This window comes from Serpula lacrymans, assembly GCF_000218685.1.
Source record: "Serpula lacrymans var. lacrymans S7.9 unplaced genomic scaffold SERLAscaffold_10, whole genome shotgun sequence".
Lineage (NCBI taxonomy): Eukaryota > Fungi > Basidiomycota > Agaricomycetes > Boletales > Serpulaceae > Serpula > Serpula lacrymans.
In genome coordinates this window covers 460950-482862 of record NW_006763299.1, presented here as the reverse complement: position 1 = coordinate 482862, position 21913 = coordinate 460950, and the positions used below count along the sequence as shown (strand labels likewise).

At 43.8% G+C, this 21913-nt stretch overlaps 7 protein-coding genes across 7 annotated transcripts; 4 read left to right on the top strand and 3 right to left on the bottom strand.

Moving 5' to 3' along the window:
• Positions 1-37: 37 nt before the first annotated feature.
• SERLADRAFT_472714 (uncharacterized protein) lies at positions 38-1440 on the top strand (the record flags this gene model as incomplete). The annotated part of the gene is made up of 10 exons (XM_007320692.1): positions 38-137; positions 191-230; positions 287-338; positions 393-475; positions 546-616; positions 677-715; positions 776-814; positions 872-884; positions 937-1062; positions 1118-1440. 10 exons carry the CDS (start codon positions 90-92, stop codon positions 1222-1224), a joined length of 618 nt encoding a protein of 205 aa, XP_007320754.1.
• On the bottom strand, positions 1395-7990 carry SERLADRAFT_362578 (uncharacterized protein; the record flags this gene model as incomplete). The annotated part of the gene is made up of 26 exons (XM_007320691.1): positions 1395-1510; positions 1564-1621; positions 1678-1808; positions 1860-2138; positions 2196-2372; positions 2426-2588; positions 2645-2739; positions 2794-2865; positions 2918-2964; positions 3017-3071; positions 3122-3220; positions 3274-3309; positions 3365-3416; positions 3466-3841; positions 3899-4355; positions 4408-4632; positions 4697-5262; positions 5316-5496; positions 5554-5625; positions 5684-5914; positions 5967-6245; positions 6303-6503; positions 6559-7041; positions 7104-7552; positions 7606-7771; positions 7904-7990. The coding sequence occupies 26 exons, from the start codon at positions 7988-7990 to the stop codon at positions 1487-1489; spliced, it is 5061 nt and encodes a 1686-aa protein (XP_007320753.1).
• Positions 7991-8279: 289 nt separating this feature from the next.
• Positions 8280-9380, bottom strand: SERLADRAFT_409799 (uncharacterized protein; the record flags this gene model as incomplete). The annotated part of the gene is made up of 8 exons (XM_007320690.1): positions 8280-8391; positions 8439-8492; positions 8568-8642; positions 8692-8805; positions 8861-8991; positions 9044-9137; positions 9192-9230; positions 9283-9380. The coding sequence occupies 8 exons, from the start codon at positions 9378-9380 to the stop codon at positions 8280-8282; spliced, it is 717 nt and encodes a 238-aa protein (XP_007320752.1).
• Positions 9381-16067: 6687 nt separating this feature from the next.
• On the top strand, positions 16068-16301 carry SERLADRAFT_440226 (uncharacterized protein; the record flags this gene model as incomplete). The annotated part of the gene is made up of 2 exons (XM_007320689.1): positions 16068-16126; positions 16187-16301. 2 exons carry the CDS (start codon positions 16068-16070, stop codon positions 16299-16301), a joined length of 174 nt encoding a protein of 57 aa, XP_007320751.1.
• A 2595-nt stretch (positions 16302-18896) lies between these two features.
• SERLADRAFT_472700 (uncharacterized protein) lies at positions 18897-19545 on the bottom strand (the record flags this gene model as incomplete). Its single annotated transcript, XM_007320688.1, has 3 exons — positions 18897-19044; positions 19114-19216; positions 19268-19545. 2 exons carry the CDS (start codon positions 19432-19434, stop codon positions 19135-19137), a joined length of 249 nt encoding a protein of 82 aa, XP_007320750.1.
• A 592-nt stretch (positions 19546-20137) lies between these two features.
• Positions 20138-20807, top strand: SERLADRAFT_472696 (uncharacterized protein; the record flags this gene model as incomplete). The annotated part of the gene is made up of 1 exon (XM_007320687.1): positions 20138-20807. A coding segment is annotated over one exon (576 nt), but the record flags the coding sequence as incomplete, so codon positions are not given.
• A 242-nt stretch (positions 20808-21049) lies between these two features.
• Positions 21050-21392, top strand: SERLADRAFT_395033 (uncharacterized protein; the record flags this gene model as incomplete). Its single annotated transcript, XM_007320686.1, has 2 exons — positions 21050-21262; positions 21357-21392. Coding segments are annotated over 2 exons (249 nt in total), but the record flags the coding sequence as incomplete, so codon positions are not given.
• Positions 21393-21913: the final 521 nt, after the last annotated feature.

Here is a 21913-nt window from a genome sequence, read left to right as displayed (position 1 = left end):
CAACAAGGCACCTTTTCGAGCGTGACCACCAAATTCTAGCACACACGGCTACCGTGAGCTCAACGCTTTCTCATTTCTTGCCAGCAATTATGCCCATGTGTGGGTCATCTTCAAAACCAGGCTTCGGGCGTCGTCCTGTGAGTCCAATACTCACATCTGTCCCTTCTGAGTCTGAGAGGATACCCGTTAGTTGCAAAGAAAGGTGGTGGTATGCGGCGATGGTGCTTGCGGTGGGCCACGTTTATTATTGGCTCGTAAATCTGTTCTCATGTCTTGTGCATCACAGGAAAGACATCTCTGTTGAATGTCTACACGAGAGGTTTCTTCACTCAAGTATAGTACGTCCTTTAGCGCTTGTTTTACTTAGTTCGCTACTGAACACCAACCTACAGCGAACCAACCGTCTTCGAAAACTATGTTCACGACTTGTACATTGACGACCAACTAGTGGAACTCAGTTTATGGGATACTGCCGGTAGGCTTCGCGTTTCTCCTTCCGTCTTCGCGTGTTCTTTGCGACATCTAATGTTCAAAGGCAACATCAGGACAGGAAGAATTCGATAGGTTACGATCTTTAAGCTACGCTGAAACTCATGTCATCATGATCTGTTTTTCAGTGAGTTACTCTTTGATTTTATGTATCTGTTAGTCCTCTTAAACGCGCGTCTATTCATAGGTTGATAACCCGATATCACTGGAAAATGTAGAATCAAAGGTTAGTTGCATTCGATCTTCGACTTATTCGTACTTACCCGTCACTTTTCACAATTTCTAGTGGTTAGACGAGATCCTGGAGTATTGTCCGGGTGTAAAGGTATTTCCAAATACACTCGAGGTCTCGTACTCGTTGCTAATATGATTGCTGCCATAGCTTGTGTTAGTTGGTCAGTACAGTATGACCGCAGAGTGTTAGCTGCTCTAATAATGTCTCCACAGCCCTCAAATGTGACTTACGAGATGACCCTATGGTCCGGGAACGGCTGGCACGGTATGGAACACACCCAGTGCAGTACGACGAAGGACTTGGAGTTGCCCGTCGAATACGAGCTTCTCGTTACCTTGGTTTGTACTGCATATCATCGTTGGTACCACCTATTTATAAAGATTTTCTCAACAGAGTGTAGCTCGAAACACAACCGAGGCGTAACGGAAGTCTTCAACGAGGCTGCACGGGTGTCTCTGAGCACGAGAACGAAAGCTGGTTCCACGTGCATAATAATGTGATGTTTTTCGCTGTCGTTGGCACATCTTATATATCGACCTTAATATTGATGCTAATGCTCTCGTTTACAATTTATGATGTCAAGTCCAGAAACACTTTGCATGGATACATTTGATACCCTTCTACTTTGTTTATTTTGTTCTTACCCTCCGGGTTTCTTAAATCAGACGAATTTGATGATGAAAAAGAATAGTCCATTACAGCAATGGAAACACAAAGCGTGGAAGTACGATAAATTCAGTAGGAGAAAGTGAAACACGACCATTACAATCCAAATCCAGTCATAGCCTAGAGTGGCCATTGGTTAGGATGTGAATAAAATCGCATTAAGTCTAACTTACGGGCATCATACCAAATCCTGTACCATTCGGCATTGGAGGAGGAGCTTGTCCTACGAAACTAAAAATACCAGACATAAGCGGCTGATGAAAAGAAAAACGTATACGAAACCTTACCCATTCCCTTGCGTTAACATCAGACGGTTACCGAAGCCTCCGGGGTTTATAATCGGAACTTCAGCCTCTTGCTCCTCCTTTTTAGTCTCCTTCATCGAACGCTCTTTGACTTCTTTTTCTAGAGCGTGTAACTATGTGATTTGTTAGCACAGTATAGCACTGATGATGCTAAGACTCCGAACCTTCTCAACCAGTGATCGTTGGACTTGTATTCTGTACGGCATGTAGAAATCGTTAAGTGCGTGCTGCCATGAAAGTTCTTCCACGATGTCAGACCGCAGAAGGTCGAAGCAAATATAGAGCATGGCGGCGAAGCACTCTTTGTTGCCAACGTCGACAAAGTATGACAGAAGATCTTCGGCGACTTCTATTGAAGCCGAAGTAGCTGCCGTGATCATAGCGTCTTTGTAGAGTTTGTCCTGCTTTGACAGCGATATCGATTCATCCCACCGTGAATTTTTCTATACATTTGATTCAGTTGGCCATGGTCAATATGCAAAGAGAGTGGATCTCCATACTTTGTATAGGTGAGCAGCAAGTCGTCTGAACTCGAGAAGGCCGTGCTTCTCAAGGCGCTGTGCCAAGCCGATATTGTTAAAGTTATCGAAGCTGTCAATGGAATCGCGAAGGGTTTTGTAATCTTCCTCTTCAATGAGCAGGTCATTGTAAGCATCGTTCACAGCCTCAATGTTCAGCTTGATTGCATATAAGTAACATATCATTCAAACAGATATTGCTTGATACTCACATGTTGGACGGCGATGAGATACGAGCGGATAAGCGGAATATGGTCAATCTGCCGGAACATCCGGACTACTCTGGCGTGTTCAATGCGAGGTATCAAGACAGTGAGTAAATCTGTGATCAACATGGGCTGTTCTTGAAGGTAGAACGTCAAAGCCTTGTAATAGCTAAAACACACAATAAGTATGTCTTATTAATTGAGGGATGAGTCGAATAAACATACATTTCCACATTTGCAGCTCGGACTATCACATCCTTGAATTGGTTATGTTCCCATGCATCAGCTGATCGTTCTATCATTGCCAAGGCCGCATTATCCTGTAGGAGTCATTGTTGAGTTAGGAATCCTTACATATACACCGACCCACTCACGAATTCATCATATTTGATATACAAGAAGACAAGCTCTGGCCATAGGTGGGCCTTCTCTGCGGCTTTGATAACCTACATTTCGATTTAGCACTAGGAAATAAAACGAGTGTAGGTGAATCCTCACCTTAGGGATATTGATGCGGGATACGAACAACTTGAGGTGTTCCATAACTGGAGTAATGTGAGTCGGTAAAATCCACAGAAAACCTCGCTTGCAACTCACGCTTTCCGGGCCTGTATTTGGAATACAGTATTGATAGTTCCGTGAATATACCCATCTATGTCTACTATCAGCAAGAGTGCAAACATAAACATAAAGGGGGCATACGTGTGCTCTTTCCAGGCTCAAACCAGCCTCGAGGAGAGACAGTACTTCATCAAAATGCCCACGGCGTTCGTAAGACGACAGGATGGCAGGAAGCTCCTCCTGAATATATACTTCAGCATATATAACGTGAATGAACATTATGATAAACTTACCGCATGAACCACAATATTCAGACCACAAATTTGCGCCTGAATGACTTCGTGTTAATAAAATACAAACAAGAGATTATAGGTGATAACATACGAGACGGAATTCAGATTTCTCGATACAAGCTGCATGCACCTGTTTCCAGACCCTACACGCCGTTCAGTATCATTCATACAACCAGGGCGAAATAAACTCACTGAGTATTGCCGGCTTTCCGCGCGCTCTCCACGGCTGCTTGGTTCTCGCTAAGGTAAATCAAAGTGGTGGCGAGACGCGCCCAGTTAGAAATGCTAGTGAACAGGAGTTTTGCAGCTTGGTAGAGCTCGTCCTCGAAACATTTCTCTCCAACTTCTAGGATGTCGGCAACATTTGTCATACCCAAGAAATCCTCCATATCGTGGAGTCTATCGGTTTTCGCGTAGGCGTATGCTAGTTCCGTATCAATCTTGGGTTCCCTGAGGTGTTTACGAGCCATTTGTAGGAAGCGAACAAGATCATCGTGCTTGCCAGCATGACTTGAGATTTCGATAACCTCGGCGAAGTTAGTAGCGTCCTGAGCTTTGATGTACGAATCTTAGAACGATAACAGTCAGAATAAGGATTTATGGTAATAATATGAAAGAAACCAACCGATAGCATCTTTGATACGCAAGCCATCTAGCTGAGCCTTGGCTAGCCTGCTCCATACCTCGGGCTTGTTAACTTTATTTGCATAGTCCAAACCTCGGTCAATAGAAACAATATGCTCGACCAAAACATTGATAGCCATGGCATGCTGTTCATACTTCTTGTAGATGGTAAGAGCTTCCTCGTATAAGCCATGGTCGGTTGCAATTTTCGCAATCTCGCCAGAGTCATAATTCTGCAGCTTGTTGATATAACCAACCACCTTCCCCTTATCTGCCCGTATGGCTGTCAGTAGTAGAAGGTTTTGCAAATTGCGGTTATCGCTGAATGGCGATTGTTCGATGACAATCTTCTCAAGCAACTCGATCAGCTCAATAGGAAGGTCGGCGGTCAGGAAAGCTTTGACAGTGATGGAGACATCGTCTGGGTCTGTACACTCAGGTAGCGCTGTTGCAGAAATCTGACAGCTGCATTAAAAAGGCATCTACGTGGAGATAAAATATTCAACATACCTGATCAATGAGAGCACGACGATGCATATTGTCCGACACAAGGACTTGAGCCCAGAGCTCTGGCTGACGACGTTTGACAAGGTACCGGGCTTGCTGTTTGAACATGGCATTATCATTGGTGATGGCAATGAGCTCATCATCGCAAAAGCCCTTGGCGTAAGCGATGTAGGCCAGGTATGGGTCTCTAGCTTCACAGAACTTTCCGACAACAAGAGGTTCATACAGCTGTATGAGGAGATAGGTTAGTCAACAGTCTACTCGAACTGCACAGCTCAAGAAATATACTCACATTATTCTCCTTCAAGAAACTCTCCGGATTGTTATTACTATCAATGAAGATTTTGGCCATGGCATTGTAAACAGGTGGATCTTGGCTACCAGCCTGTACACGGGCCTCAAGCCAAGGGAGGATAAGCTTGAGTCGGTTCCGTTGCTCCACTTCGTGGACGAGCTCGTCAATGGGGAAGTTTCCAGTTACCGAGGCAAGTAAGCCCTTGATAGTAGTTTCATCGCAGTCAACATCGAGCAAACCGCCAACTACTTGGGGAGTCCGAACAGAATTGACGCGCTGAACATAGACCTCGATAAACTTGGTAAGACCATTCTGGTAAAGATACAGGACCAAATCGTGAACGAAATCGAAACGATCGCAAACAATGATGAGCGGGAGTTGGTCTTGGAGTTTGGCTTCTTTGAGGAAGTTCTTGACCTTCTCCGGGTTGTAAAAGTTACTCTCTCGACAGATACGCTCCACTTCGCGGATCTGCCCAGTGCGGGTGGCAGCTTGTATATACTTGAAGTGCACTTCAGAATCCTCGCTGAGATTGACGATGGAACCGAGATAGTAGTATAGACCTGAGTCAAAGTATCAGCAGTGTTTGATTGGAAAATGAAATTTAGTTTCTTACCTTCGAAACTCTTGAATGACTCGAACATCTCAATAAGGCTAACAGGGCCAAGGATGTCGGAATACTTCGTAGCGATCTGAATGACAACCTGAAGGTTCTGGCGCATGTTTACACGAAGCATCTCTTGCATACAGCCCATAGACTGTTCCGTCGTAAGGCGACTGAAGTAAGTTACTAACCACTATAAAATAACTCAGCTAAATGACAGAATGAGACCGGGGATAATAAATGAACGTACCTCTGGTTGAAGAACGTTCGTGTGCACAATAGCCCGCTTGATATCCGCAATATCCTCGTAGTGTTCCAGGGCCTATAGAGATAGTATTAGGTATGAGGCAATACGTACTAGCTATAACGGCTATGCTTACCCGTTGCAGCAGCCCAGCCTTTTCACAGAGATTAGCTATCCTGGGACGGTCATAGTGCGTAAACATTTCATTGCCAAGGATAGCATCTGCAACCTGGGGAGCATGTACGAGGTTCATTTCCAGCAAACGAGTTTGGAGATGACCTTGTTCCGGCTTGTTGTCTTTCAAAGCGTCCAACAGGAAGGAAGTAGCGGGTTGAATCATGTTTTGTGACATGAAGATATCCACAACCTGGATGTTGGCTGTTAATAAGCACGGTACAGTAATTTTCCAATGTACTAACCCTCTCAACATCCACCAAAGGACCTGCCTCGTCATTGACGAGCTGAGCAGCAAATTCGGCTCCTTTATCGGGATTTGTCCTCATGATATGTTGCAAAAGAGCAACGTAGTCTGGGCTGTAGCCGACCTTCTTGGAGTAGAGAACAATTTTCTCAGTCTGGCCAGTTTCGGCGAAGCAAGCAATGACTTTATTGGGAACATTCGCCCTGAGGTACACGCTCAGAGCCAAAGTCAAGTCATGCAGACGGACGATATCTCCTAGCTCCTCACTACAGGTGAGCTACAGCCAAGTTTTAGATTAGCTAACCAGAAACAAATAAAATTATCATTACGGTACCTTGTTCTCTTTCAGCCATTTCTCCAACAGCTGCTTCCTCCCCTGTTGCAGCACTGGACGCGCAAGTTCCAAGGACTCGAGATGGTTGAGTTCGCCTTTCTCAAGAAGTATACCAAAGTACTGAAGAATGGGTGAAAGTCCACCCTGAGCTGCAGGAGCATTCTTAAAGGACTCGATGACTTGAGCTGTGCGCAAAATTCCCTGAAATCAATCAACTTAGCTAATCTATACGGTCATCAACAATCTAAAAACATACCCCTGGTGAGTTTGCTGCCACCTTCGCGGCTTCACTGAACTGGCCACTCGAAAACAGTTGCTGGTATTGCCTGGTATACAAGTCTTCTGCGCCTGGAAGGTTGGCCCTACTTGCCAGCTTGAAAGCAAGCTCCGTATTATTGAGAGTGGTTAAAATATAAGGAACGATGGTTTGGTCGTCAACGTTTACGCTGAGGACCTGTCCTCGCTTGTTCACACCAATGATACCGTTGCTTGCTTCGTGCTCTGCAGTAACAAATATGGTCTCTCCGGAAATGCGATTCATGTAAACGCATGCACCGGATTCGAGGTCGTAGAGATGAATGAAACCATATTTCGTGACAAGATATATGATACCATGTTTCTTGGACACTTGCATCGCAACGGGGAAATCATTTGTTGCCTCTGGAGGGAAATAAACATCGACAGCCTTCTTAACGAAAGGAGGGTCCGGAGCGGTATGGTCTATTTCCACGACATGTAGCTAATGTTATTCCAAGGGATGAGAAATACTTCAAGGATGTCACGGAACCCAGTTAGACACACCTTTGCTCCAGTGGCCGTGCGTACGGCAAATGTAAAAAGTTTGGTAGTATTTTGGTGTCCGTCTAGTTTGATTTCGGCGAAGGAAGCAGCATGACCTTCGATAGGCTGACTAACTCCCCGTTCCCGGCTGTACAACTGCATGGCGCCTTTCACTTTGAAAGCAGAGGGATTGGTGGTATTTCCGGATATACCAATCAGAACCAACCACTTCTCATCTGAGCTGACACGGTAATTGATGATCTGAGCGCCTGAAAGAGTTGCATGACGGTCAAACACTTTCTGAGGAGGTGAAGTCTGGTCCGCAATTGTCCAGTGGAAGACGGCCGATTCGGTGACCATACCGATAGTGGTGTCGGAAACCCACTTCCAGAACACCACATCCTCGTTGTTGACATGCGACTTGACTTTTTGCTTAGTCTCGATGTTAAATATTTGGAGTGTCCGGCCAGCTGTGATAGGGAGAGTTGGAAAAGGGCGACAGGAACAAATTTGTAAAACACACCCTTCAACGCCAGAATCTTCTTATGAGGATGCATTATAGCTGATTCTGCACTTATTGGTCTTCGTAGAACATTATTAGCATCAGCGAGGTCTATGATGACCACCTGATTCTGCTCATTAACCTTCTCTCGTATGCATATAAAGTGGTCAGATTCTAATGTCAATGTCTATGAGAAAAGTATGGTTAGAAATGGGATATTCTCAGTAGAGATTTGCTATACCTATAGGAGAATGGTGGATTGCAAGACACGGTATGAGTATGACAGCAAGACACAAGGCAGGAGTGAGAACGCGCGTACCTGGAACGAAATGGAAGCTGGTTGAACTCCCAAGCTAGAGAGTTGCAAATGCTCGCAAAAGGCGATTGGTTTTGAAATATCAGCCATTTTGTTGTAAAAGTCGTCAAGGCCGTCGTCACTCGGCAGGTGAAGAGAAACGGATCGTTTGGTTGTAAGGAAGGGAGGGCAATAAAGTTTATGTTTGTTTGTTGCCACTATAACCATCCAGCACAGCTGCGCTCTCACAAAACTAGCAAGTTTCAGACACCCTCAGCCCTTTCTTAATGTGCATATTTCACTATATGGAATAAATACATAGTTTACTACGAGTATCTCTATCAAATTCTCGCCTTGCGGGTTCTACTCAAGATATATGATAACAGGGCAAGGAAATAATTTATTCTTCCGCCAAAGCCAACGCTTGCTCAAGATCATCTTCTTCAGCAAGTGTAGCAGCTGGTGGGGCATTTCCATACCATAACCGCTGCAAGACAATGGCTTGCAACAGACTCATGAACATTGAAATCATAAAGTATTCACGAAAAAAAAAACTTACCAACATCTACTGACAATTGAAAAATTGCGCAGACTTTGAACTGCAAAGGTGAACCTTGTAAAAAGAAATATACGGTCCTAATTAAATTGTTAGCCAACTCATAAAGGGTTGCCGAACTATGGGACTTACTTGAAAGAGTCTCCTCCCACCCAACCTAATAGAGTAGATGCTCTGAAACCGTAAAGCGAGCGTTGCTTGTAGTTGCTGAAGGAAGTGTTAAATAAAATATGGGCAACTGCAGATCGTTACTTACGATATCATTTGGGGAATGGGCAGCGTGCTTTCTAGTCCGAGAGCTACAAAACCCATTATGGACACATATATTTCTGACCGACCAAATATCAAGAATAGGATGGCTGAACACAGACTACGCCATGGTTAGATTAGACCGGCAGAATTATGAAGTGATAAGAGTGGCTCACGTGAAGCCTATCAAAAATTCTATATGCTGTGCGTATGACGACCACTGCCAGAAAGCAAGAGGCCGACTCGAAGCATAGTTTTCAGGGTTGGTACGTGGCCGATAGCGGATGCAAATATATAGAAGAATGAGCTAAGATCTCATGGTTAGTTTGTATTGAAAAGAGAGTAAAGGCGGATCATACCTGCGCGATTATCATAAAAATTGACTGTAGTAGCAGGGTGAGCTCAAAGTGTTTCCCCAGCCAGAAGAAACAGCGCGTGATATTCGCCGTCAACCTACATTCAAAGCATAAGAGCCTTCTAAGTAATTTATAAATTGAATATACTTACAGAATTGCGCAAACATCACGAGAAAATCCTGTTGAATCCCTTGCCAACAAGGCGTTAAACAAGAAACGCGTGGCTGATCAGAAAAACGCACTTCTTGCGGACGATAGATATACCCTGATCGACATAGACCAAGGGTGGGCCTACCGCCATGCCAACTGAGGCCAACGTTGAAAGCCATGAGGGAATCATGTGTGTATACCCAGCGGTATGAGGTCAATATTAATGCTGCGGTCTTGCAAGTCCGAGGTGCGTCAATCAGCTCTTCAGCCGCAATATCACGTGATCTAATGTATTTAAGCTTGGAGCTCGTTCGGACACCTAGGACTGAAGCCATAAGCGAAGCTTTGGGTCGGTGCCAAATGAAACCAAATATGCGGACTTCGAAAAAACTACCTGCCGAGCGGCCAAATGTCGCCGGTATGCCGAGTTTGTGATGACTGTGTGATTCCCGAAAGGAGTGCCGCAGGGCATAGGGAGGGGTATACCCTACAGCAAGGAAGCTGATTTGCATCGTGTATTGTTAACTCTGAAAAATGTCTTGACAAACCTCCTCTCATTTAGCGCACCAAATGCCATCAGTTCCCACTACTGCAGGGGTTGAGAAAACCAGCAAGGAGTGTGCCATATGGATGCCCAAGAATATTGTCACGGCCCTCTACTTCTGAACCCCTTACTTCTGCTGGTAGACGGTAAACCATATCTATTATTTCTCCAGGATCTTATCTTATCATAGTCATGTGACCAATCACGTGACCTATGACATGGCTACTTACCAAGACAATTACAAAGTGCCTCATGCCTTACACATGTCGCTCAGTCAGTACCTCATTACTAACACATGTTCTGTAGTATATATACCAGCTACTCCATGTACATACTCCCCAGCTGTTGATTAATTCTTTATACTTGTTAAGACCCTGCTTGCGATTAGAGCTCTTGACCTCTGTTAGTTCGGTATAGGGTCAGGTCCTCACACAATCAACAGCTCGTCAAAGCACTATCTATAATTCTAACAGCAGCTACTATTATCACCATCATCCTAACATTTGCCTTACCAATCCTATTCATCATTCTCTATCTTGTCTACACAACTATAACATCTACCAACTCAACCCTTACCACAACACTTCCTATCCCTCCACGTCCATCAACCATCATCTCCTTCTTCCCCAGAGACACAGAATCTCTTGAGGAAATTCCTCTCACTCCCATCCCATTAGTTACAACTTTACCCAGTGTGGAGCCGAGCAAAGTTTGGTTAAAACCTTTACCTAGTTTCATCTTTGAATACCTCTAACCAGGCCATGCATTTGTGTCTGCCAGTTGGAGAGGGATTGACAGCTTAATAAGCGGATCATTCAGACCCCAAATTATTACGAAATAATTTACCTATTTTCTTAGTTACTTTACACTACCTTACTTACAAGATAGTTCGGGGCAGAAGAGGACCCGATTATCAGAAAGAAGAAGACAGTATCTACGATCTTCAGAGGTGTATCGATCCAATTTGTCATTGGTGAACTCCTGTGTATGCGTAGAGACGATCTAGAACAAGGCTATACCCACACATTCCTGTGGTGCTGCAAATTTGACACACCAAAAATAGAATCAATTAAATCAGCCTCATTACATTCCCCCACCACTCAGATCAAACAGGAAACTCCCGAACCTGTCGTACTCAATTTCCGTTGATTTTGCCCAATATCGGCAAAAAGAATTATCACCCACAGAAACAATGACTGACAGTATGCTGGACCTAGCAGAGGCATTGCCGGCAGTTGGACCAAGTTGGACCTTCACACCACCACAGTTGCCAACAGGCATAAACCCAGAGATCCAAGAATGGATGCAGAGAATGTTGGAAGCGGAAGTTGCCAGAAGGGTAACGGAAGCAACCAAAAAAGAAAGAGAGGGGCGGATGAGGGCCCATCAAGCAGCAGAAAGAGCGGAGCAAGAAGCGGCAGAGTACAGGGGATTGTGGGAGCGACAAATCACTACCAATTCTGACACACAAAAAAACGACAGCGGAGGAGAGAAGAAAGATCACAGAAGGTTGAGAAGCGCACTTGATAGCCCGCCTACTTTCAACGGTGATCAAATGAAGTTCAGAAACTTCATGGAACACCTATCACTACACTTCAAAGAGGACCCAGCCTACTTTGGAGATGAAAAGAAGAAGATAGCCTTTGTGCTATCATATATGAAAGAAGGAACAGCCGCGAGTTTTAGAAGCAAGTGTTAGTTTTGGTGATTCTGCACCTTTGTGCTACCTATATATTTTCATTCCTTTCTCTATCTATTCTTCTATCATTCACTATTGATTGTGTTCTCTATTATTTCGCCTTTGTGGCTGCTTTGTTTACCTTTGTTTACAAAACTTCGGACAGTATTGCAGAGCCCAATGCTTCCTATTCTCTAGTTACTCACATTGGACTCTAGGTACTGTATACCTGTCATACTCTCTAATAATAAAGTTACTCACATTGGACTCTAGTTCCAGTCCCTGATTGCTCTCAGCAAGTGGCTAGACACTTCCTTCAAGCTTTGTTCTTAATAGCAAGTGGCTGGAAGAGAAGATGTCTGTCACCTCAACATTTGAACGGGCACACTACCAAAGATGGTCGATCTTTGAAAGAAGGCTGAAAGAAGCCTTCAAAAACAATTATAAAGAAGAGGAAGCAAGAAACTGGATCTTGCAACTAAAATAGGGAAGTAAGACAGCTAGAGACTTCTTCTTAGAATTTGACAGCCTGTAAAGGAAAGCAGGGTACAAGGATGATTCCATTCTAATCACCTTGTTAAAAAAGAACATGAACTACACGCTTCTGGATAAACTCTACGTTACAGGGTTACCATCAGATCAATACGAGGAATGGAGGAAACTCCTTCTTAATTTTGATCAGATCTGGCGAGAAAGTAAGAAAGAAAAGAAGGGCTACTCCGGTCAGACAGAGAGGACAGGAGCGAGGAAGGACAATGGAGGCGGAAAGAAAGCCTATTCTGGAACCAGAGATGGAACCAGAACTGTCTACTCAGGTGCAGGGCAACCCATGGAAATAGACAAGGCTAAATATAGGAAAGAAGGAATCTGCTTTAAATGCGGAGTCAAAGGACACATTGGAAAGTTCTGTCCCACAGAAGGGAAGAACAAGATTGACTTGCGCGCAATGATAGCGGCATTGTCAAAAGAAGAGCGCGAAGCTCTAAAGTTGGGTTTTTAAAGAGGCAACCAATGAAGCATCAGTCGGCCAAGCCTGAATATGTCAACCCTTTCTCCATTCTTCCTGTTGATGATTCTACCTGTACTACAGTTACAAATAAAATATATTTATGCAAAGAATCAAAGACAAAGAAAGAAGTTAGGAACAACATGAAAGATGCAAACCAGAAGAGGGGACTGGTAAAAGAAACCCCAAACAAAAGTACAACTGCAGCAGAAGCGGTGCACAATGAAATAACAAACGCAGCTACGGCGGCGGGCAAATCATTGAAAGGCGCAGCATCAGTGGTGGATACTAAATAAATTTTCATACCCGATGTGGCGCACTCTACGGAGGAAAGCACAGCAGAGACTATGAAAGACAGGTCAGGCACCCCTGTAAATAAAAACCTAGAAAAGGAAAAAAGGAAGTTAATGATGGCAGCATGGACTCCCAAGTGGGTGGCAGAAAGGCTTAGAGATCAACAGGAAGAAAGATCCATTGTAATCTTGAATGCCTGGATGCACTACAAAAGTGGAAAAGAAGCAACAAGAGAAACCATCAAAGAACTCAACACATTATCATTACATGATGCCAAGTTAGCTATCTTAGAACTTCATACTCCAAAAAAGTACATCCAAGGAACACAGGGAAATCAAATGAATATTACCTGCAAATTAACTACACTTGACACGCAAAGATCAATGATGATCCAAGCACTACTAGACAGCGGATGCACAGGGAGCTGCATAGACTACAAATTTGTGAAGAAACAAGAGTACCAAACACATAATATTCTGAGACCAATACCAGTATACAATGCCAATGGAACCCTAAATAAAGATGGAGCCATCAAAGAGTTTGTTGAACTCAAAATGGAAATTGATGACCACTCTGAAAGGATTCACTTTGCTGTCACAAATCTTGGCAATGGAAGAATGTTTCTAGGACACGGATGGTTATTAAAACATAACCCAAGCATTGACTGGAAAAAATTGGATCTAAAGTTTGAGAGATGTCCGGAAGAATGTAAATGAAAGGTCCAACTCTCTGATCCAGAGGAAGACCCGGAAACATACTCCAAAGAAGTAGACTTCCCAGAAGGGGATCAGCTAATCCAGGTAGATCTACTTAAATACGAAAGAATTGAGATTCCAGAACATCTTTACCAGATAAGAGCTGCAAGCACCACTGCACAACAACTTGCTGAAGCTGCTGGAAAAGATCAGAAGGAAGGAGGTTTTGACAAGATAGTCCCAAAGTATCTCCATGATTACAAAGACATATTCAATAAAGAAAGTTTTGATGCACTACCAGAAAGACCCAAATGGGATCATGCCATAGAATTGATCCCAGGGGAACACAAACTAGACTGCAAAGTGTACCCTTTGGCGTTAGGAGAGCAAAAACAACTGGACAAATTCATCAAAGAAAATTTGGAATCAGGAAGGATACGCTGTCGATGATGAGAACTGCAGTTAGAAAACCACACACAAAAACAAACTAACACACAATCCTCCCAGATTCCACGGAACTTGTTTATGGGCTTTGCCTCCTAGAACAGTGGAGTGGTCTGGTTGTTCGTGGGGTGGTACATATAATGATCCTTCAAAGTAAAACCCAGGGGTGTATGGGTGTGGGTTTTGAAGAGGAGGGATAGTTGAAATATAGAAAGATAGGGGCTTTGTGGCGAGTATAAACGAGCACTACCTTGCTAATCGTAGCACAAGGTAGGTTTGAGAATGACAAAGTGATGAGATGGTGAAGTTCCCAGTGATAGCAAAGTCTGGATTCGAGTTCTTATTGTTCTTTTACAAGGTAAAATACAGGGGTTTATATAGTAAAATAAAGGTAGGCTATGCACAGTATAGCTGTGCAAAAAGAATGAGAAAGAACATGAAGGAAGGAATGTACGCTGATGAATCCTGCGTAGGTAGTACAGGATAAGATTGTCAAAATAAGGAAAAGAAAGAGATAGAACAATGAATGCTGTGTAAGTAATGTTACAGGTTTGTACAGCCATAAAGTAAAGTCTAATAGCAGAAAGAGAGCGAGAAAATTGTGATGTCATGAGAAGATGCAGTAAAAAAGGGCAAGGCAAAAAACATCAGTATCAACACAGTTCCTTTATTGTCAGTCAGACATTCTAAAAAATATGTGTCCATAAAAATGATTCAAAATTCAAAAATAATCGCACTGTAAATGAATGTTCTGCTGAAAAAAAGAAACTGGAGCCACCGGTCCACCACCTAGTCCAAATCCGACAGTTCCATGGCCTTACCAATGGACTGGTTGTGTTGGACCACCTGATCAAACGAGGGAGGGAGAGGAGTAGTTCCAATTTGGATCCAGTGAGTCCCAGGCAGTGTGTGGTAGGTGTAGCTGTAGCGAAGACAAAGGACAAAAGATAAGTGTACCCAAGTGAATGGGACAGCGATGAACATGGGCGATGCAAGGGGATGAACTTTCTCCAGCTCAAAAACTACCCCCACACTCCAACCAGGCGAGACGAGCGACCAATGTTTTGATGGTATATAATGGCAGATTGACGTCATGAAGATGGACCTGTTGCCCAATTTGGACCAGCCGCCGGGGCTTTGCTGATATCAGCAGTGGCACGTGGTAGTCAACGGATTGGCGACGGAAGCGGATAGGAAGTGGTGACATCAGAAATGGTGGGGGTGCAAATAAGATGAGGAGGAGGAGGGTGGAGGTGACGAAAAAGTGGATTAGAATGAGGATCCAGAAACGACCATCAGGTGAGAATAAAAAGGAGAGGAAGGGGCCCATGGTGGGGCTAGGCAAAGGAAGGGGAGTGAAGGAAACAACAAAAGCGAGGGCACAATGCAATGTGTAGCCAGTGGCGATGCAAACATTTTCCGAAATGCCGAAATGCCGAAAGTACTGAATGGAAAAGCAAAGGTGAGCGTGACTGGATTGCCTAATAGAGGTGATGCTGATCAGCCACAAGTTCAAAAAAGGCAATATTAATTACTATTCCACGTGGCACTGTGCCTGTGTGGCGCAAAGGCGAGTCTTTTTGAATATTTGCTTCGTTATTGACACCTGTCCATGCTACCAATCAACTTTGGTGCATGACACCGCGGCTTTGCAAACGATCATACTGGCCGCCTCCTGTGCCCCATAGAATATGATTAGAGTGACTCAAAGTAAGCATGAAATATTTACTGTATTCTGAGTCCACCACATCTGATCAGACATACATTGCAGAGTTAAAGCTGGTATATGCAATCGTGACCCAGACTTCTTAGTGACGGCGCTCATGATGCCTACCTTCTTGTATAAGAACTATAAAATGAATGCTGACAACATGAAAGAAGGTTTATTCAAAAGCACGTTGTTGTTGAAGGTCTTGCCTTCCTTCTCATGATGCTACCATCTTACTCATTCTCCTGTAGGCATTCAAGTTTATCTTTACCTCCCCTTCATCAGCAAGGGGCGTGGTAGAGAATGACTCCTATGTTTTTGTGCCTACTAGGAACCATCATCACTTACGTGGCAGTACAGGTCAGTCAGTAGGTATAATAACTTGTATTGATGGCTAACAATCTTGGTATAGTTACGTTTCGCATTATCGAATGTGAGATCATGGCGTCCAATCAATGGGGATTTTGACTACAAAGAGTTCTACAGGTTTATTGTTGATTTTTTTGAGATGCCCCCAGGTCCTGCTAGCAAGAATTGCATTAACGCGTTATTATTATGGTGGAATCGGTAAGTGCTCTACTTACCTCAGGCTGTGAACGCTGCTAATCAACTCCTTTACTTCTGTAGAAAAGTTTTCGGCTCTCATAACGCTAGCAACTACAGCCCCCAGGATTACGCAAGGACATTGGTGTCAAAGCTTGAGGCACAAAGAGTCACTCAAGAACGTATATCGTTGATCTAACCGGATTGTCCATCGTATCCATACTTTATAAGAGACACTCATGTATATTACAACTTTCGAACTAATTAATATTGTGATTTAATATTTCCCATTCAGAACTAAGTGATAACAACATGAATGAGTAGTTCTGATATTCACAATGGATATGCAAATTTCTGAGAAATTAACATTTAGACAAACATTGCGCATCACCTCAGCATCTGACGGCAGATTTAGAGCAGGAGCAAACTTGCAATGAGCTGATATTCATATCGTCATATTGATAGATATTGCACTGATAAGGCTACACCATAGCCGCTGTCATGCACCAAAGTTGATTGGTAGCATGGACAGGTGTCAATAACGAAGCAAATATTCAAAAAGACTCGCCTTTGCGCCACACAGGCACAGTGCCACGTGGAATAGTAATTAATATTGCCTTTTTTGAACTTGTGGCTGATCAGCATCACCTCTATTAGGCAATCCAGTCACGCTCACCTTTGCTTTTCCATTCAGTACTTTCGGCATTTCGGCATTTCGGAAAATGTTTGCATCGCCACTGGCTACACATTGCATTGTGCCCTCGCTTTTGTTGTTTCCTTCACTCCCCTTCCTTTGCCTAGCCCCACCATGGGCCCCTTCCTCTCCTTTTTATTCTCACCTGATGGTCGTTTCTGGATCCTCATTCTAATCCACTTTTTCGTCACCTCCACCCTCCTCCTCCTCATCTTATTTGCACCCCCACCATTTCTGATGTCACCACTTCCTATCCGCTTCCGTCGCCAATCCGTTGACTACCACGTGCCACTGCTGATATCAGCAAAGCCCCGGCGGCTGGTCCAAATTGGGCAACAGGTCCATCTTCATGACGTCAATCTGCCATTATATACCATCAAAACATTGGTCGCTCGTCTCGCCTGGTTGGAGTGTGGGGGTAGTTTTTGAGCTGGAGAAAGTTCATCCCCTTGCATCGCCCATGTTCATCGCTGTCCCATTCACTTGGGTACACTTATCTTTTGTCCTTTGTCTTCGCTACAGCTACACCTACCACACACTGCCTGGGACTCACTGGATCCAAATTGGAAGTACTCCTCTCCCTCCCTCGTTTGATCAGGTGGTCCAACACAACCAGTCCATTGGTAAGGCCATGGAACTGTCGGATTTGGACTAGGTGGTGGACCGGTGGCTCCAGTTTCTTTTTTTCAGCAGAACATTCATTTACAGTGCGATTATTTTTGAATTTTGAATCATTTTTATGGACACATATTTTTTAGAATGTCTGACTGACAATAAAGGAACTGTGTTGATACTGATGTTTTTTGCCTTGCCCTTTTTTACTGCATCTTCTCATGACATCACAATTTTCTCGCTCTCTTTCTGCTATTAGACTTTACTTTATGGCTGTACAAACCTGTAACATTACTTACACAGCATTCATTGTTCTATCTCTTTCTTTTCCTTATTTTGACAATCTTATCCTGTACTACCTACGCAGGATTCATCAGCGTACATTCCTTCCTTCATGTTCTTTCTCATTCTTTTTGCACAGCTATACTGTGCATAGCCTACTTTTCTTTCACTGTATAAACCCCTGTACTTTACCTTGTAAAACAACAAGAACTCAATTCCAGACTTCTTCTCTAATTTCAAGTTCACTACTCTGCTGCTTGTGATCCAGTGTGGTCACAACACTTCCCACTGCTACCACTGTCAACTGCTGTCATCGTCACTTCCCACTTTTGAAGTCATTGTCATCCCTTTTGATTAGAGTCCTTCTGAGCACTACAGTTTGTGCGTCAGGAGCCTGCTATCACTGGGAACCTCGTCATATTGTTGTTCTCAAACCTACCTTGTGCTACGATTAGCAAGGTAGTGCTCGTCTATACTCGCCACAAAGCCCCTATCTTTCTATATTCCAACTATCCCTCCTCCTCAAAACCCACACCCATACATCCCCGGGTTTTACTTTGAAGGATCCTTATACATACCACCCCACGAACAACCAGAGCACCCACTGTTCTAGGAGGCAAAGCCCATAAACAAGTTCCATGGAATCTGGGAGGATCGTGTGTTAGCTTGTTTTTGTGTGTGGTTTTCTAACAACAGTTCTCATCTTCGACACCGCTTTGCAGATTCTCTACATAATGTTATTGCTATACAGAAAGTATCGATGATAGTTAGCCGACTTATAAAATGAACACATATTTTAATGGGATCAGCCAACAATCCTATCTCGACAAGACTTTCCAAAGGCCCCATAAGATTCTCAGTGGTTGGCATTTAAACGCAAACAAGAAAACAAAAAGAAGACTATGTACGGATGCTACTAACAGGAGCTTGTGTGTAGATCAATAAAATTAATATCCACTTTCAGAAATATCTTCAGCCTGGCAAACCTATAGCAGGCCTTGACATGATTTTGCGATGGTCACAAAAAGCCTTCTTATACAAACTACAAGCACTCTGGGGACAGTTTGATCAAATAACGAGAAAAAATCAAGAGATTGGTAATATTAGCTCAACAATATCATTAGAGACAGCGCTACACACAAACCTATATATAATGTGACAAATGACAATATTGACCAGACTCTTCACAATTCACTTGAATAAACAAAAACAATTCAAAGATTGGTAATATTGATTCAATGAAACCATTAGAGACAATGCTACTCGCAAACCTGTATGTAATGCGACAGATTATAATGTCGACCAGATTTTCCCAAAGTTACAATTCGTTTCCCCTCGGTAAACCCTTAGAAGGCTATATCATAATTTTCATAATTATTTTAGTGATTTTATATATTGCCCGCATTATAAAGCTCAGATATACCTTGACAAAAATTTTCCGTTTTTAGTGATGATCTCCTCCTTCGTCAGCCGTTTTTCTCCCTGTTTCCGGTTCGGGGTTCAACTCTGCAGCCACGGTCATAAACCTTATTCGCGTATATCAGCTTTATCACAGCATACAAGTGAAATAGACTCACTGTGCTGCATGAATAGCTGCAAGCATCTTCATTGCATCCAGATCTGTCTGGAGCTGCTCCAAGAGATCGGCAGTTTGTACAACCGCTCGTGACATGCCCTTGAGGCTCGTGGACAATTGGGCGTACAGGCGATCCTTGGCCTGCGTTGCGTTTGTCGGATGAGACATCAGCAAAAGATGTGTACCCCCGGTTTGTCTTGCCAGTATCCGTCAAGTCGGAAACGACACGACAGAATCAGAATCAGACTGATCATGAATCTCAGTGAATGTATGATTGCCAAAGAAATAGATCGATATAGCGTGAAATTCTCACGATTCATAACGACCTTGGGACTTGATCTGATCTGATCGCCACTCGAACGGTCGACGTCGGCGACAGCACACGGTTGCATCACTCAGTTTCGTGCTGCCTCATGGATCCCATCCCATCCCTTCCCACTCGACGCAAGATTATCATTGCGACTGTATCCAATACTGCAAAGGTGTTCTCAAGTATCCCGGAAGACTTACAACCGACGCAAAAGCTATCGCAAAGGAACACTATCCGAAGAAACCAAGTGATTCATAGCAAACAAGGCGATAGAACTAGGATATCGCACCGCGGACCCAGTCCCATCCGCTTCAATGTCCTCGCATTTACCTGTCAGACCAAGTAAAAAGCGAAAGCGGGATCACAATCATTGGGAGGGTGAATGAGACATAGTCGAGAGTCAAATGGACATCACACCAATAGATCACGAGGATCAGGTGCGTCTCTCTCATCTATAATATGATACTTATATTTAATATTCACTAGCACATACCACACGGCTTAGAGCAACCTGGCCAAGGCATCAACAGGTCAGACGACCACAATACAAATACAACTCATCTCGAACCAGAAGCCGACCATGATCCTCAAGCTCTTCAAGACGCTGACGTGCTTCAAAACACTGAAATACAAGAATTAACTAATATCACACAAATGGAAGATCTACAGCTCGCTATCGACTTTGCAAATGTACTCAAGGATGCTCAACTCGATGATCAAACAATGCCAATTCACCCAGAGACCTTGCAGTGCCTACGAAACCCTCCAGAATACCCTTGTGTCCTTGATGACCCTCACGAACGGTTTTCACTCGACCTATTGTTGGCAACAACAAGTGCATTGGAGGAAGTTTACGACAAAATTCATAAGGCCTATGCTCGTCTGCATCCAGAGGATGCAGACAAGATACTATCACATTACTACATGAAATGTCGCATGGTCGAGCTAACAGGCGTCAACTCATTAGTACATGACACGTGCATAGATTCATGTATTGCCTGTACAGGACCCTTTGTGCAACTTCAAAAACGCCCTACGTGTAATGCCCCACACTATGATCAACAAATCTTTGATGAAACTGGAGGCAAGGAGAAGAGAGCTCGTCAACAATTCCATACCATGCCGATTGGCCCCCAAACTCAAGCACTCTGGCATGATTCATCAAGTGCAGAAAAAATGAAATACCGCGAGACTACTACAGCAAAAATACTGGCAGAACTCAACATAAAAGATGGCCTTGATAAATTTGAAGACTTCTTTGCAGGTGCTGAATACATGTGGGCTGTAAAGGAAGGGAAGATTAAAGAGGGCAATACAGTGCTTGTGTTTTCGATGGATGGTGCACAGCTCTACGAAAAGAAGATTTCCGATTGCTGGATGTATATCTGGGTCATTTTTGACCTGTATTTGAATCACAGGTACAAGAAATGACATGCATATGTATTACCGGGGTGTGTCATTCCAGGACCCAAGAAACCAAAAAACCTCAACTCGTTTCTATTCCTGGGCCTGCACCATCTCTCGGCGATCCAAAAGGAGGGCCTCAAGATATGGGATGCGTCCACTAATCGTTTCTTTATGTCAATGCCATTCCTAGCGCTCATAACCGCTGATGGTCCCGCAATGGCATACCTCAATGGACCCGTTGGTCATAATGGCAAGCATAGTTGCAGGCTCTACTGTGGAGTCAAAGGAAGACTAAAGGAAGGCGGCAAACATTACTGTCCTGCCTTCTTCAAGCTGTCTGGAGACTGTAATGCTACATGCTCAACCCACCAAGACTTGGACCCTTCGCGCTGCTCTCTGCAAAAAATAATGTAAATCCGGACAATCTTCGCCTTCTCATGTCATCTTTGAATGAGGCCCACTTTAAGAGGAATTGTCTCACAACCGGTATCAGCAAGCCCAGCATCTTCTTAGGCTTACCCTCTGCACGAATGCTTGGTATACCAAACTGTTTCGGTTTGGACATAATACACTTGGTCTCACTGAACATACTGAACTTGCTGATACCTCTCTGGTGTAGAACATTCTACTGTGACCCAGCGGACAATAGGGATACATGGGTGTGGGCTGTTCTACAAGGAGATATACGGGTAAATAATGGCAAGGATGTCAAAGATGCAGCACAGTACTTACCAGGCTCATTTGACCGTCCACCACGAGATCCAGCTGAGAAGATCTCAAGCGGCTACAAAGCTTGGGAGTTCCTGATGTATGTTTTTGGCCTAGGTCCAGCTTTATTGTACAACACATCAGGAAAACCCCAGATAGCTATTATAGCCCATATAGCACTATATAGGCTCTTATAGCTGGTATAGCTGGTATAGTTGGTGT